General features: G+C 39.7%; 1 protein-coding gene across 1 annotated transcript; it reads left to right on the top strand.

Moving 5' to 3' along the window:
* The first annotated feature begins 220 nt into the window (after positions 1-220).
* Positions 221-11784, top strand: LOC134641648 (P2X purinoceptor 5-like). The gene is made up of 13 exons (XM_063494140.1): positions 221-231; positions 397-427; positions 1105-1208; positions 3456-3606; positions 4028-4099; positions 5425-5500; positions 5633-5729; positions 6087-6167; positions 6283-6424; positions 7191-7327; positions 7492-7585; positions 11495-11560; positions 11659-11784. Exons 1-13 carry the CDS (start codon positions 221-223, stop codon positions 11782-11784), a joined length of 1188 nt encoding a protein of 395 aa, XP_063350210.1.
* Positions 11785-17423: the final 5639 nt, after the last annotated feature.

The following is a 17423-nucleotide window of genomic DNA, read 5'->3' as shown; positions in this document are numbered from 1 at the left end:
TTTGGGCCTGTTGCTTCTTCTTTTGCCCCCCACTTGTCCAGCTTCCACAGATTTGTTTAAAAGAACACAGTAACCAAATATACCAAGTTTCCTGCTTACAGGTCTTTAGGAACCACCTTTGTCAGGGTTGGTTGAAGGAGGACCAAAATCCAGAATGTTCTGAATGGAAAAAAAAAGTGTGTTTATTTACAAAATACACACACTTCACAGACCCAGGCCCATGACGACAATGTGAGTGCAACAATATTATTTCATGAATGACTCGTTATTTTTTAACAGTAGCCCTACTATACATCCATACATCCAGTGATATGATTTTATTTTATTTCTTTTCTAGAAAATGTATTTCTTTTCTCATTTTATTGATTATTATTAAGACAGGGATTTGTTAAATAGATCTGAACAGTATTGCAGAGGCAGATTTGTCATGATGAAAACAAATGACAGGTTTTATTAAATGCAATTTTAATTTTTGAACTTTACCTGTGAGTAATTTCCAACTAAATATCTGTAGTTACAATCTAGTATCACGGAAAAATGTCTGTTTACAATCCAAAGTATTTCCGTTTTATATTTTAATGGGCGATTAAGGCGGGATTATAAGTGATTACATTACAGATTAAATAAACAGAAAAGCAGTTAAGGGGGGGCTTAAAAACAACACAACGTCAGTGCCTATATGATATTAAAATAAATACGTAAATTAAAAAAAAGAACAAATCCATTTGCCATGCAGTTTAAAAACAAGTAACTGGATTAACAAACGTAATAATGAATACAGATTTTAATCAGGCATTTTATAGGAGACCCTTTCCTGTTTTTCCTTGCTTAATCTGCTTTTACAGTTAATTATTGCGTGTTGATTTTCTTTTACCTTTTCCATTCTGCCTTGCCTTTGATACAACGGAAGTCCAACAGTAATACCTAAATACATATTGTGGCTAATGTACGCTTGTCGGTGGTTGTGCAATGAGGTGTGTTTTCGCCTCCCACGGGGTGTTTGCTGTAAGAGCTCGCATCGAATCTTTCCATTACAAGTTTCGTGTGAACACTGACATCAAACTGCAGACTAAGAGCTGCATGATGGCCACGGTCGCGATTAACTCCTTACTGAACTACAAAACAGAAAAATACATTGATACAAAAAACAAGGCAGTCGGAGTGTTGCACAGACTTTTTCAGTTGTCTGTCATTGGTTACATAATAGGGTAAGTGCATTATTACAAAGTATAATTTCCTGCACTGTATATGTTATTGCTTAATGGGTTAACTTAAAATAAGTCACTGAACAAATATAATAACATTTGGGCTTAAACAGACTAAAACAAAAAAAATAATAATTTTTGAACGAGCGGTTCATTGATTGTATTAAATAGTAGGCTATTCGCACGTTACACGCTTATTTTATACTTTAAATAAGTAAGCAAAATTAAAAATAAAATGCTTAAAATGTCAGAATCTTGACCTGTGCGTTTGAGCAAATACCACATGAACGTTTTCTTTCTCTCTGTTTATTTTTTTTCCTGAACCTACGCGCACTTGTGGCATGTGGTTCAGCGTCTCGCTTTACCCGACACAATTCAAAGGTGTTGCCTGGGACACAACAGGGGCGGAAAACGGAACACAAGGGGTCTATTCCTGGCTTACCGATGACAGCCGAAAACTGCACACAGCAATCTTTAGCGGTCATGTGGGTAGAACGTAGAGAACCGTGCATATAAGTCTACACAAAACAATTTTTACAAAACAATTATCTTTATAACTGAGTTTAAATGTTTTGATGTGTGAAAATGCACAGAGTCAGATTATATTAGGTTTATGACTTGCATTGATTGAACCACGATCTGTTGGGATTCCTTTAATGTTATCAGCACAAAGATGGGGGGGCTTTAATCAAAACTTTGTTTGTATTAATAGTGGAGGCTTTGATGCTGCTTTTATCCCTTAGAAAAATTAGAAAAATGGGTTAGACCACTTTCACAGCTAAGATATTAGGTTACTGCTAATGCACACTGTGACTGTGGTCTTACCTCAAATAAAGAAGAATATGAAAACCACACAAATGTGATTAAGAAATGATTTGGCTATGAGCTGCTGTTAATATCAGATGTGACACTGTGTTAATGAGGACAGCTGAACACAATGAAACAGCAGGTCCTTCTCCAAATGATGTGACAGAAGGTGAGATCATATCGTGGCAACTAAAAAGTATTATTAGGAATCATTTTTGAGGATTGCAGATGTGGGGAGATTTCAAACTATGCAGACTTTGTGGAAAACCTTTATCATTGATTTTCATTGAACATGGCATATGAACTGCTCATTACTGGCCACCCCAACAATACCCACTGATTGTCGCGTACAGCCGCTGGCTCACTTATTCGTTTAAAACAGGTGTCAGAGATGTGGGTCAACATGGAAGAGGGTCGCTCAGACTGCTTGTATATTGTCAAAGTTTGCTGATTTGGGAGTCTGTTTTGAGTGTGATCTAAATAGAGAACACAGGCAGGGGTTAACAACAAAACAATCCGTTTTATTTGGCTGTTGTAAAAAGTCCAAAAGGCAAAACAGAAGCCTAAGAGAAGAAACTAAACTGAGGCATGGGAACAGACTGGGACCAGGAGACTGATGGGACAGATGAGACAGGAAGATGGCATTTTCTATAAACACCGAAGGGCAATCGGGGAAGTAGAGACAGTTGAACTAAATCACGGAGGATGTGAGAAGGCAAAGCAAAACTAAATGAAAAGCACAAGGGACAATTAACTATCAAAATAAAGCAGAACGTGAGAAGCGATAACTAAACTACACCAAGTTCATTGCCCTGGAGAACAGCTACAATCTCAGAGGCAGTAGCTGGCCGTGGTTTAAAGTGCCCCTTGCAAGCACAGAGTCAGGAAATGTTCGGAAAGTCCTCCGAGCGTTCTCATTGTTTCACAGCACATCCTCTGAGAACCACTGGTCCCACATTCAATAAGCCCAAATTTTACTTGAGGTTAGTATTTGTAAGCTTTCAGTATAAGCTCCTATCTGCTAAATATGCTAAAGTATTTTATTGTGCCTATGCAAACAATGTAAACCGCAGTGTGGACTAAACAATTTTGGTTCTTTTTAAGAGGTGAAAGGGCCCCTGAGCCTCCACAATATGTTGAAATCAAAGTTCAGTCACACAGCCAGTTCATTTGGGCAGATTACTTATGGAACTATTTAATTCATAATAATAAAAATGTAAACAAAAAACAAACTCTTCATTCCAGGCCTTGCAAAGTTAGAGAGTCCCACTAAGCCAACCACTTTGATACACCTGACTAGCAGTATCACCCCTCACTGCATACTGTATGTCACAAAAGACAGCTGAAAAAGGCAAAAGCATATAAAATATTTTCATAAGGTTTGCACCAAAGCTTTTACCAAAGACCTGCGAGAACACTGGGTATTTCTGCTTTGATTTAAAGGTGGGTTTTCATAGTCAAGCAAGGCTACCAGGAGATAGATGATGCCATCCAGAGTTCTGTCTTAACTAAGGTGAAGGGAACTGCGGTGACCAACACCAGTGAATCTGGCCTGCTTGTGTGGGGACCTGAGGAGTATGTCATCCCCCCACAGGTGAGAACACTTTTAATATTTCAGACTATATTAAAGCAGCGGTCCCCAACCTTTTTTGCGCCACGGACCGGTTTATGCCCGACAATATTTTTACGGACCGGCCATTAAGGTGTCGCAGATAAACACAACAAAATAAAACTAATACCGGTACCGAAAAAAGAAGATTTATTCATAACACACGTGAAACGACCCAGAAAAACCGAGTAAACGACAAAAACGATAACAAAATAACGCTAAAAACCGATAAAAACCCTGAAAACCATACATTTCACACCCGAACCTCAACTCTCGCGGCCCGGTACCAAACGACTCACGGACCGGTACTGGTCCATGGCCCGGGGGTTGGGGACCGCTGGATTAAAGCCATGCACTGCTGATGAGACTTTGGCATCTTGTTTGTTATTTTCTTTTTGTCATTCAGGGTGAAGATGTTCTGTTTGTTGTAACCAGCTTCTTAGAGACACCAAACCAGAAGATGGGTTACTGTGCTGAGGTGAGAACATTTTGTTTTCACTTTAAATCACTGACTGGGTGTATTAGACCACAGTGGTGGTATTTCTAACTTTAACTATATGAAATGGCACGCTTAGAGGTGTTTTCATTGTTTTCAGATGTGATGAATGACAGCGGTGATGATCAGGTCATTGTCTCAGTTTTAATTGGAGGTCATTTGACAGACTCTGGCCCAAAGAAACATTTGCCATCAAATAAAACAATTCTTCTAACATTCCCTTGTTTTACTGACAACGGAAATATTGCCTCTCCTGTTGATTTCACTTTCACTTTAACCTTTCACCTGCCAGCCCAATTTTTCTAGCATGCACCACACCACAGACAGTTTCCTCTTGCAAGTACGGGTCAGATAGAGTGTGTCATACTGTGTTGCAAGTAAATGATGTTAACTGTAAAGAGAGTATCCACTATTTATTTAGGGATTTGTTTCATTTTGTCTGTTACTTACAGGGAAAAACCTTTTTGCTCAATAAGTGATTACATGAGATAAGTAACACCATGAAGTGCCAGAATGTGGAAGAATGATATTTTATGAAACTACTTTATCACTCTGCATGTGAATGTAACAGACTGTGGAGGCTTCCTCCAGTGCTTCATGGCCCACCTGACAACAGCGTGATGTGTTTAAACTTATACACATTGGTTTGTGGCTGACCTGTAATTCCTCTCCTGCATGGTAACATATTGTTTGCAGGGTAGCAGAGAAGTGTTTTCCTCACACCTCTTAACCCATTTTGTCACCTCCATCATCATCATATGAGTGTGTGCGTGTGTGTCACTATTCATGATTTATTTTCAGCTCACAATATACAGTATGTAAACCCAGAAGACTCTCTTGGTTGCCTGACTGATAGCCATCAGCTAAGAAGAAGAGCCAAACAAACAGCCATAAAAATGTGCTCTTATAAATGTTGACTGAAACCAAGAGCAGGGTCTGGCACCTGCAGGGGAGCCTTTTGGTATCATGCAGCATGTGCCATTTTTAACGGTCGAGTTCTAGTAAAATAGAAAAAGCACAGACACGCATCCATTTAACACCCTTAACTTCATTTGACTTTCATATTCACCATGTTGCTAGAATACACAAATCTTCTATTTTATATTAAGATATTCTTGATTGCTAACAAGCTCTGACTGCTTTACTGAAATTTACTTTTTGTGTTATATTTGTAAATTCTGACTTTGTATCCCTTATTTTTGACTTATATTTACATATTTATTTATCATTTAGTTCGATACTATATCAAACTTGGCTCGGTGTTTTGTGTTTTTTACATTGCCTCTGTCCTTTTTTTTTGTTCTCAGAGCCACAAAGTGCTTAATGCCCACTGTAGTGTTGACGAGGACTGTAAAACAGGAAAGATGGTGGAGTCTGGTCATGGTGAGAAAGAAACATCCTGATATTAAATCAGTATTGTGAAACACATCTGAATCAGAAACTCTTTTCACATGATCATTTAGATGATCATGTTTTTAAACTTTTCTTTTTTCTTTTTTTGTCCATTGTCTAAAGGAGTCATGAGCGGCAAATGCATAAGAAACAATGAAAACTCCAATGGGACCTGTGAAATCTTTGGCTGGTGTCCCACTGAAAAAAACATCAAACCACAGTGAGGACAAATTTGAAATGACCGATCCTCCTTTCTCGCTGCACTAACATGGACAAACATTCAGGCAAATCATGTGTAGTTGTCATTTATCAGGTCAGCACAGCAGGTTTGGCACTAAATCTAAACTGAGGATGTCCTACACTGAGACACTCAGGTTCATGACCCAGTCTTATAATAGTATTATATCAGCTCACATTAAACAGCACTGGATCATAGATGGGTTCATTTCCCACTCAGCAATTCAATCACAATCCCTCTATATCTGCTACAGGAAGGTTTGACTTTGATTTGTTTTAATTGTTTTCTTATACATTTATTCACAAACATTTATATTTACTTAACATTTTGTTTTCACAGAAAGCCTTTGCTCAAAAATGCTGAAAACTTCACCATCTACGTCAAGAATTTCATCCAGTTTCCTAAATTCTCATTTTCAAAGTAAGTCCTCTTTAACATTTACAACAACATCTCCTTGTACTTTATGACTAGCTGGAAATTTCTGTGTGCAATAAGCAGTTCACATCCATAAATATGTGTTTTTCTTAACTCTGAGGTCCAACATCCTCGAAACAACTGATCAATCCTACTTGAAGAAATGCAGATATGATGAGAAACAATACCCCTACTGCCCCATCCTTCGCCTGGGAGACATTACGAGAAGAGCTGGATGCAACTTCCAAGACATGGCCACACTGGTTAGTATTACATTGTATTTTTCACAGAGTTTATACCCCCAAATAATTATGATGACTGAATCCATGACTCAAAGGTTTTTTTTTAGTTACTGTTATTAGTCATGACCTTTGCTCATTGTTCTTGGGAGAAATTGTGAGACAACAGAAACATGTCCCACTGAACAAAGTTTCTCATGTTTCCTACTTCATTAGGTACAACTGTCCCACTTAATGATTTGGGATCATTAAGTGGAATATCTAATCAGCCAATCACAATGCACCAAGTCAATGCATTTAGGAATTAAGACATGATCAAGATTACTTTCTGCAGTTTTATTCCTTGATAGTCACAGTGTACCCATTTTCTGATAGCTTCTTCCAGCAGGATAACGCGTCATGTCACAAAACTCTGACAAAACCTGATCTCAAACTGTTTTTGAAGATGACAATGAGCTCACTTAACTATAATGGCCTCCAGTCACAAGAGCTAACAGAGAACCTGTGGAATGTGGTGAGATGACAACTGTGTGGTTCTATCATGTCATGTGGACCAAACTCTCTGTGGAATGTTCAGTGCCATGAAGAATTAGTTCTTCATGTTCTGAAGGATTAAAGGGGTCTGATCTGGTACTAGCAGGATGTAACTAATGTTTAACAAATGTTTTCTATACAGCTGTGAATGAACGCAGGTAAAACACCACTAATGGAATGCATACAGGTATCCAAATTTGAATACATGTATAAAAATAAAAATCTTAGAATAAACATGTTTTGGCTGTTTTGTTAGGGTGGCGCTATTGGCATTGTGATACAGTGGGACTGTGACCTTGACAAAGGCGCCTCTCACTGTAATCCAGAGTACCAATTCACTCGCCTGGATGCCACTGTCTCCAACAAGAGCATCGCAGCAGGATTTAACTTCAGGTGAGGCTCACTGCAGAGCATCTTTATTGGCATGGTGCACAGACATGTAATCATCTTTACAACTTATGAAAGGAATAAAGAACCATAACCATTCTAAATTACCTAAAGGTTATTATTGTTTATTTTTATTTTATTTTTTATACTTTTGTTTTCTTCTCTAACAGACATGCACGATACTTTAAAAATGCTGCTGGTGAAAGCTATCGATCTCTATACAAAGTTTATGGCATACGATTTCATATCCTGGTATATGGGAAGGTATGTAAAATGCATCAGAGACAGAATGAATACATAAATGGTGCCAATGCATTACAATAAGATAATTTATGTAATAAAGCCAATACATATAACACCAATGCAAAAATACCATTATTATTAGTAGTAGTATCCTATCTTCTTAGGAGAGGAGTTATTAGGAATGATTTGACAATTAGACAGAATACAGTAATTAAGGGCATAAAATGCAAGAACGTGGAACATAAAATCAGCCTTTATGCGGATGATGTGTTACTTTTTCTCCAAAACTCACAAACCAATCTCTCTGCAATCTGGAAATATAAAATATTTAAGGTATTAATGTTTCTCCCAAGCTTGCAGATCTAACCAAATTAAACCATATCCCACTTTTAAAGAAAGTAGAAGGCGATCTGGCTAGATGGAAATGTCTACCCATATCACTCATGGGAAGGGTTGCCGCTATAAAAATGATGGTTTTACCAAAAATAAATTATTTATTCTCAATGATCCCAACTAAACCACCATAAGATTGGTTCAGATCTCTAGATCCATATATGTCCAAATTCCTTTGGAAAAATAAGCCCCCACGTATAAGCTTAAAAACACTACAAAAGACCAAGGATAAAGGAGGATTAGAACTACCTAACTTTCAGCACTACTTCTTAGCCAACAGGCTTCAATTTATCTCAGGATGGCTAAAACATACCCTCTTAGATGAACCTTGGCTAGATGTAGAACAAGCACTTTGCAATAATCTAGAGATTTCAGACCTACCATTTATCAGCTCAAACATCCAACAACATGAATGCTTTAAAAGCGTCAGCATCAGCTCTTCTCTGACAGCATGGTGGGAGTTTCTAAAATTGACGGTGTCTTCATTAATCCCATGCAAACGTACACCTATCTGGAACAACCCTGACATATTACAAAACAATAATATGATAAACTTTCCAGATTGGAGTGGTAAAGGAATCAAATATTTAGAACATATATTAGAAGGAACAGAATTTATTCCATTTGACAGACTAGTTACACAATATGGGATCAACAAGAAAAGATTTTTAGAATATCAACAAATTAAATCCATAGTAAAAAAAAAATTTAAACCCCGTCAAGTTGAACTACAAACACCATCAAGTGTGGTACAATTTCTTACTCTTAAAACCCCCAAATTACTCTCCAAAATATGCAGAATGCTTTCTAAAACAGATGAATTAATATCACTTCCTATTGCAAAATGGGAAGCGGATTTATCAGTTAACTTAGACCAAAACTTCTGGTCTCAGATTTGCTTAAAAACCTTTCATTTAATTAGAAATCCCAGTCTTCAATTAATTCAATACAAAATACTACATAGAGTGCACTATACAGGTCATCAGATGTTCAAGATGGGCTTTACGTCTACCAACAACTGCTCACACTGCCAAACCAATTCACCGGACAATTATATCCACGCTCTTTGGTTCTGTCCACCAGTTCAGAAGCTTTGGCGCGAGATATGTGAAGAATTATCGAAGTGTCTGAAATGTAACATTCCAACTTCCCCTTTAGTGTGTTTGTTGGGCAGCTTAGATAATGTCACTACAGAAAAGAATATAGCCCATATGGTTTTCACTGCCCTATGCATAGCCAAGAAAACAGTCCTCATGAACTGGAAAAATAAAAATAATCTTAATTCTAACCAATATAGAAATTATCTATTAGATTACATTAGTCTTGATACAGCCTCTGCCACCACATCAGATCAATTGCTCTGGGCTCCTTTGATCAGCTCCATCACCTAGTGGGGGTGGGGGGTCATAGTTTGGTCCCACCTTCGCTGTTGTGATGGGTGTGGGGGTAGGGACAGGCTTGGGGTGTCGGGGGGTTCCCCAGGGGTGTCTTCCTTGGAGGGCTCAACCCGGGGTTGCGGTCATGGTCTGTTAAGGACTCTGTTGGCTCTTAGGTGATGGTTTCCTCATGGCTGCACGCAGCAGGGCTAGGGGATGGTCTGTGTTGACGGACGTGGGTTACTGACCTGGTAGCCTGGCTGCCCCTGGGTGGGTCCGGGGCGGGCGTGGGGTTCTGGGGGTGCTCCGTCTCCGGGCTGGGGCCCTGGCTGGGCCTTGGGGGCTTGGGTCCTGGTTGGTGTGTGGCCGGGGTTGTGAGTGGGTGGGTGTATGGGGGCTCAGCCCTGGTGCGGGGTGCCGCCATTACATCGAGCCGCCTGAGGGGCTCTTCAACTGGTGGGGGAGGCTGTTATATCTTGCAGGAGGTCTCCTCTCTCCAGGAACTCACTCTGCAGGTGGGGGAGATATAGGAGAGGTGGAGGAAGATCTCAGCCTGGGTGTCTATTGTCTTGTGTAGTCTGGAAGATGAGTGGATGACGGGGCGGGTGCAGTTTTCTCTGTGGTGGGGTCGGGTGGGCTGTCTCGGGCTCTGTGGGGCCGGGCGGTGCTGCTGAACTGGGCCCCGGTCTGGATGGGCCTGGGCCCCCTTTCCCTGGCGGGTTGCAGAGTATGGGGGTGCCTACTGGGGTCAGCGAGGGAGCTGGCCCCTCGCCCGGAGAGCCACTCGCCACTCGGCCACTCGCCCCTCCCTTCCTTCCCTCCCCATCTCCAGCTGCCTCCCTCTTCCCGCTCCACCACAATCACCCACACATGCAGGGCCTTGGGGTAAAGGTGTGTCACCAGGGTGCAGGGGAGGCATCCCCCCCTCTGTCCCCTTCTGGCTGCCTGTGCCTCAATTTTATCTCACAACTTAGACATTCACATTACTCACACTCTCATTACACATACATATAGGATCTTGGGGGTGGGCACGCTACACGGTATCCAAAAGACCATCAGGGTGTACACCTCACCCCTGGTGTCGTTGCCCACCTCTCAATTTTAAATACACGTATACATTGAGGGCTATCAGGAGGGGCTATGCGCTTACCTGCTGCTCTTTGTGTCCGGGGATGGGCGTCCAGGTACGCACCGGCTCACTCCTGGTGGCTGGAGCCTGGGGCTCGCTCGGGCCCCTTCGGGGGTGGGGTGCCCTCGGCCTCTCAGCCTGGGGCTCGGTCACTCTGGCACAGCTGGCTGCCGGCGGAGCATCTGGGGCTCTCCTCAGCTCTTTCCGGGATAGTGGCACAGTTGCTCCTCTGTTGGTCTTCCTTGGTCTCTTGTGCTCTGAGGGCCTCTGGATGTCTGGAGCCTGGATCTCCTCCATACCTGCTTCATGCCCTGGAGGACGGGGCTATGGCTCCCCACACCCACTAGCAGATCATTACATGAAGGAACCTTTTACATACAAGCGCGCTCATGCTCACAGGTGTACACACGGGTGCTCACACAAACAAACTACACCCTTTTTGGCTCCAACCTCAAAGCACACTGTGCGCTGTCGATCCTACGTGCTGCACAATAATATTCAATATTTAGTATTTACTCTTATATTCACATAGATCATCGCGATGATGTTGTTTATTATATTGCTCTCTTTTTTTTTTGCTTGATTTCTCGTTTTTCTTTCTCAACAGGTGATCCAGGTGATTGATATATGTATTTTTTGTTTGTTTGTTTTGTTAGTTTTTGTTTTTTGCCCTTTCTCACCGTTCCTCTTCCCCGCTGTTTTTCTTTCCCTTTTCTTTCCCCCAGTCATGTCTGTCTCGTGTGTAGCAAGTGAAAATAAAATAAAATAAACAATAAAAGCAAAGGTGAATCAAATAGACCATTACGGCAAGGCTGGTGGTCCATTTGGTAAAGTAAATCCGTTGGGCATCTTTCTTTGCCTTTAGACAATAACTCTGATAGCAAAAGAACCAAATGGGACAGGCAAAAAAAAAAGAAAAAAGAAAAAAGGAATGATTTGACACAGCACTGCAGTCTTTGCTCTTTGAACAAAAATAAATTGTAATAAACTCCTATTTAAAAACATCTCTTGGGTTTCTGATCTCCTCCACAGGCTGGAAAGTTTGCCATTGTCCCCTTGGTCGTCAATATTGGTTCAGGACTGGCTGTGATGGGAGCTGTGAGTATCATTAATAATTAAATCAACATGTTATTAAATGAATTGAACAGCATTTTTTTTTAATATATCACAGAATTGAATAAAATTCTTTTCAACAGGGAACCTTCTTCTGCGACATTGTTCTCCTCTATTTAACTACGGGGAAGAAGTCTTACAAAGACCAGAAGTTTGAAGTCTTAAAGTATGAAAAGCAACACACGAGTACAGATGTAGACATTTCTTAGGTTTTTTTCCATATTGAAAGGACCAAAGTATGTGTGTATAGAGAATAATGAGCTAGGATAACTTCACTTTAGATTTTTTAAAATACATATATTTAATATGATATATAATTTGAATAGTTTGATTGATTTAATAATTGAGTCTAATAACATATGCTATTTAAAATCAAGACATAAGCTTGTGTTTTGGGGTTAATTAAAAGCTATTATGGTCCTCACAGGACATAAAACATGCTTAACCTTAAACATTTCCAGGAGTTATACTGAACCATACAACACTGATAATCACTTTATTACAAGTTCCCAGTTTCATTTGTTGTGAGGTGTTTTCATTGTGGTTTATTACTTGTTGTTAATAAAAAGATCCTACATCATTCATTATTATCTAACTATTGAAGTAATACAGTTTTTACAAATTTTCAGTCAGGAAAAAGTGAAGAAAGGTGAAAACGTCCAGGAAACGTGCAGTAATGGGCTGTCAGAGGGGTATGTTTCAATCTGCTCTCATTCGTCTTTAAAGACTGTATTGTTGCGTGTGCATGTGTGTTTGTGTTTGTGTGGATTTTGATTTCTAGTTAAGGATATATGTTCATTTATGACTAGAAAAATGCATTTCTGGTGTGATCTGTGGTTAATTTACGCTTCTTTACTATTTGTTACAACAGATCTCTGATCTGCAGAAACTGTGCCATGAAAGATGTGAAGAACAAAATGGAAAAGGACAATCAAAATAGTGTAACATGTCAACTATTAAGTGTACACAGGTCATGTCCTAACCTCATTTCACAAGTTTAACCATAAAATATTTTAGCATCATTATGAAGAACACAAACCAAGTTTACTGAACTTTTATCTGTTTACTTTCATGGCTGTGACTTCTTTTTTCTTTTAACACTATTCAGTTCAATTTAGAGTTATTTATATAACCCCAGTTCACAATAACAGTCACCTCAAGGTGCTTTATGCTACATCCACACTAGCCCGGATAAATTTGAAAATGGCGTTTTCATTTGAAAATGCTCCGTGTCCACACTATCGTTTTCAGTTGTTTTCACAGAGTTGTGTGCCTTCATTGAAACGGCCAAAACTTCCAGTCCTGTGCATACATGAAACGCAGAACGATTTGACCTACCTCATATCTGTCTGCCATTTATTTACTTTCCGGCAATGTTCCCTCTAATTTTTCACGTGTCTGAGCGAACACACAAACTCCCTGAGCGATCCCTTGGACCACTGTGAGCAACATCAGATGTGTGCACTGTGGTCACACCAGCATCTAATCCATCCAAGTTACATGGTTTATTAAAATAATCAAACTACAGCATTTACATTTATGTTAGACTACTTTTAATTAACTGCTTTGGCCCACTTACAATGAAAATTAAAAAAAAATCAAGTCATTGACCTGTGTAGTATGTTAACACTATTGGAAGTAAAAATAACTTGAACTCCAATTTTGAAAACACAACTTTCTTTCTTTTTCTTTTTTTTTTTTTATAAAGCTTTGACTTGTATTATGAGTATGACTCTGTGGTCTGGGAGAGAGTCCTGTTACTCTCTGTCTGCAAAATACAGTAAATAATGACCAATGCTGGGCAATTAATTATATAGTTACTTCTTCAACAAAGTAACTCAGTTTGGCAAACAACAAAGTTTTTTTGCAGCTATTTTTTTAAATGCAGCCAAGGCATTTTTAAATAAACATTTCAAACTATTTACAGAACAATCAGCTGTTCTGCATCAAATCTGATGCCACACAAATTATTTGTGCCACTCCAAAAAATAATTTCTGTCCACTATGGACAGAAGGAGAACAACAGCCTGATACCTGCAGGCCTGACAACAGGAGATGTATCACTCCTGTAACACCTGTAACATTCAGCAGTCGCCTCATTGTTCTGACACACACAACAAAACTACTGACTACACTACACAATAACTACACAAGATTTGCGCTAAACGTCGCAAATCTCTCACATCTCAAAGCACCGCCGTCACTCCTAAAACAACTAGATGCCACGTTGCCATATCATTTTTTGATTGGTCGACATGGTACATTTTTGGACGAATAGGAAAGGGAGACGGGGGTGGGATTTGTTTTTGCTCACAGGTGGAGAGTGCTTTCGAGCCTTTTTTTCTTATAAAACGCCGTTTTTACGGTTTCTTCCTGCAGTAAATATAAACAACGACAGTATTCAGGAAGAAAACCAAACACTGCATATTTTTTTTATCACAACTCTGGTTTTACGTGGCCTACCAACACAATTTAAAAACTGGTATAAAGTCCACACTTTTTCCGTCAATTGTTCCGTCTGTCCTGCTCACATCTCCAATGGTTGTACACGTTGTCATTAATGTGGCTTCACTCCAGATCAGCCACGCGGCTTTGCTAGCTAAAACACCGGTGTCGGCGCATAAGGACGCTGTCATAGCCTGCCGACGACGTTGATTGGCTGCGTATATAGGCATTATTGGCTGGACTATGGAATAAGGTGGCATCGTTCTAATCCCATACGGGAGCAGCCAGTCATTCACTGACTAACACTGCAAAACAGAATTGTTAAAGTTTTAATTTTAATTTAAATTCAGGTTAGATTTTTTTTGTGCGCAAAGCAGATTTTCTGTGCGCAGAGACCATGCCAGCAGTGTGCAATTGCGCACGTGCGCAGCTTAGAGGGAACATTGCTTTCCGGCTCTTTAAAACATTGCAAAAAATGTTGAGGAAAAGCACAGAGTTTTTTAAATGGACTAACAATGAGGTGGAGTTGTTGCTGCGAGTAACACAAAAGCACAAAGTTGCAAAAGCGAGTGAGAATTAAAGAAATTGAAGAAAAGCTAACTGGATCATGTACAAACTGATATTAATCTTTAATAGGGCTGTCAAAACTGAGAGCAAACAAAACAAATGCTGTATAATGCCCTCCGCTATCTTATTTTAATTGGTCACATGACTGCATCACATGACTAAAATGTGTCATCGTTTTCAAAAAGGCTCCGGGTTCACTGTCCACACTGCGACGTGAAAACGGCGTTTTCAAATGTATCCGCTTTGAAGAGCGTTTTCAAAACACTGCGTTTTCCTTCAGAGAAAACGCCATCTCAGTGTGGACGGAAGGCCAAAACAGAGAGAAAAAGAGGCGTTTTCAAACAAAAACATATTAGTGTGGACATGGCCTTATACTGCAAGGTCCTTAAAGCACTAGAAAACACCACGCGTAAGGGAAAACTGTCTTTTAAAAGGAAAAAGGTATCTGGCAGGGCCAGGTTTGGGTAGGGGCAGCCATCTGCAGTGGCCTGTTGGGGGTGAGAGGAAAGACAAAAGAAGAAAAAGACAGCATAGGACAAAAGGGACAAACACACACAGGGAAAGAGAATGCGAAAATCTAATTATATGCTGCAGTGATATGTAAACACTTGGGGAGTTAAGGAATGTGAGTAGTGATATGATATGATTGGGGCCAGATTCTTCAAGATTTTATAAGTGAGAAGGATTTTAAATACAATGCTGGATTTACCAGGGAGTCAATGAAAAAAAGTTAATATTTTAGGACTGTTATCTCTTTTTCTTGTCCCTGTCAGTGCTCTTGCTCCACTGTTTTGGATTAATAGTCCAGCCTACAAAAAATGCAAGCATAAACTATATAAGAAAGCTAGATGAAAGAAAGCAGTCCTACATTTTTATTTAAATTGCCTAACGATGTATAAGCATGTATAATGTAAAAAGCACTGATACAAGCACAGACCCCTGTGGAACTCCATGAATGTGTGATGAACAGTAGGATGTCCAAGCGTCATGGAGGGCTTTTGTTTTAATAGAGTAACAAACAATTTGCACTGAGCATGTACCACTATAACCAACCAGATCAACCTCTGTGGGACCAAATTTTAGGTGGCTGCTTCAAGGGCGTAGATTTGGTTTTGGAATTGGTGGGGACGGATGATTCAACCAACGAACCCTGCCCTGTTTCTTTTTTTTCTTTTCTTCCCTTTTCGTCTTTGCTTCTTGATTTAAAAAAAAAAAAAAGGAGAAATATACTTGCCTACATATGCTATTCTACATGCTTTTAAACCATTTAAAAATCACAATTCATAGTTTTATATGTGAATTATATAATGTTAAATTACTATTAAACAAATGACTAAGTATTTTGGACTTTAGTTTACTTCAGCCATATTCCATATAAATCAGGTATCATACAAAACTAAAAATAGCTTCAAATACAGTTGTGACAATAAAAGAATATAACTTTAAGGACTTAAGTAATGTTGTTAAGTTATATTACACCAACATCTCTGATACATTAGCACTAAGGAAACACTGAATGACCTGGTGGTTTTTGTCCATAAAACTACTCATCTAAGATTACCACAAAGTAAAAGATCTCTCAGCAAAATTATGCAACATTTTAGACACACTTTTGCCCCTATAAATCAGTGAGCTGGGATTTTTTATTCTAAACATGAACTACTGTTACAGCAACAGACATGGACTACTGGTGCCCCACACAACAACTCAATGTCCACTATGTGAAGGAGCCAAACACATGCCTTCTCCTCTCGTTAACTGAGATAAACTGCTGGCATATTTGTTTTACATCTATACTGTCCAGTCTCTCCTGGTGGACATGGCAACACGTTATTCATGGTTACATACAATTTTAGACTGGTGTGGGCCAAAGCCTAGCACATACTTGCCAACATTGAGACCTCAGAATTAGCAAGACATTCAAAAGGGCTGTTGGTGGGGGGAGTGGTATACATATATATACAAAAAAACTTGAATCTTACAGTATTTATTTATCGGATAAAATAAGTTTAATGTCACCGTTATTATTGTCCGGCCGGAAACAGGCTGGGGGTGTCCAAATTCAGAGGCTGTGTCCACCTGAGGACCAATTGCCTTCGCGAACTAAGTGGGCCGGGTCCTCCGAAAACCAGGTAGACTGGAAATGAGCGACTGAATGAAATTGGATGGGAGATTTTTGGGAGGGGCAGTGAAATTCGGGATTCTCCCGGAAAAATCGGGAGGGTTGGCATGTATGGCCTAGCATAGCCTGTAACGTTATTATGACACATTTTATGAGTGAACTTGACTTTAAGTGACTTACAGGTTTCTTTGAAAAATACTTTCTTATATCCAGGTTCTTCCTTTTTGCTGCCATCCTCCTCTCCTCCTTGCAGGTTCTCGCAGCGCAGGCTTGCCGCTGCTAAAACTAAACAGAGCTCCCTGAAAGGCACAGCCAATCACATTGGCCATATTTGTATTTAACTCTTTCTGCACCGCTGGGTGAATAAGACGTTGACCGATCGGGTTTTTTTTCTTTCTATCGGGTTTGTTTTTCTTTACTCGAAGAGATCAAATTATTGGTGGGGACATGTCCATGCCAAATCTACGCCCTTGGGCTGCTTTGTGTTGTGTTCGCACATCCCACTGAAGAGCATAACAAAGAAGGGAGCACTTCTTTAAATCTGATTACATCACTTCAGAAAGACATCTAGTGTTTTCCAGTGCTGTGCTGTGTTCTTTAGAAATACTGTTAAATGTTCATTGTATGTTTTAGTTTAAGTACCTTGAAGCAGCTGTTGTTCTGTTTTGGTATTATATAGTTAAACTGAATTTATTTCAACTGAACTGAATTTAA

The sequence above is a fragment of the Pelmatolapia mariae genome, linkage group LG14 (genome assembly GCF_036321145.2).
Source record: "Pelmatolapia mariae isolate MD_Pm_ZW linkage group LG14, Pm_UMD_F_2, whole genome shotgun sequence".
Classification (NCBI taxonomy): Eukaryota; Metazoa; Chordata; class Actinopteri; order Cichliformes; family Cichlidae; genus Pelmatolapia; species Pelmatolapia mariae.
The sequence above is the reverse complement of the archived record's forward strand: the minus strand, read 5'-3'. Positions and strand labels throughout refer to the sequence as shown.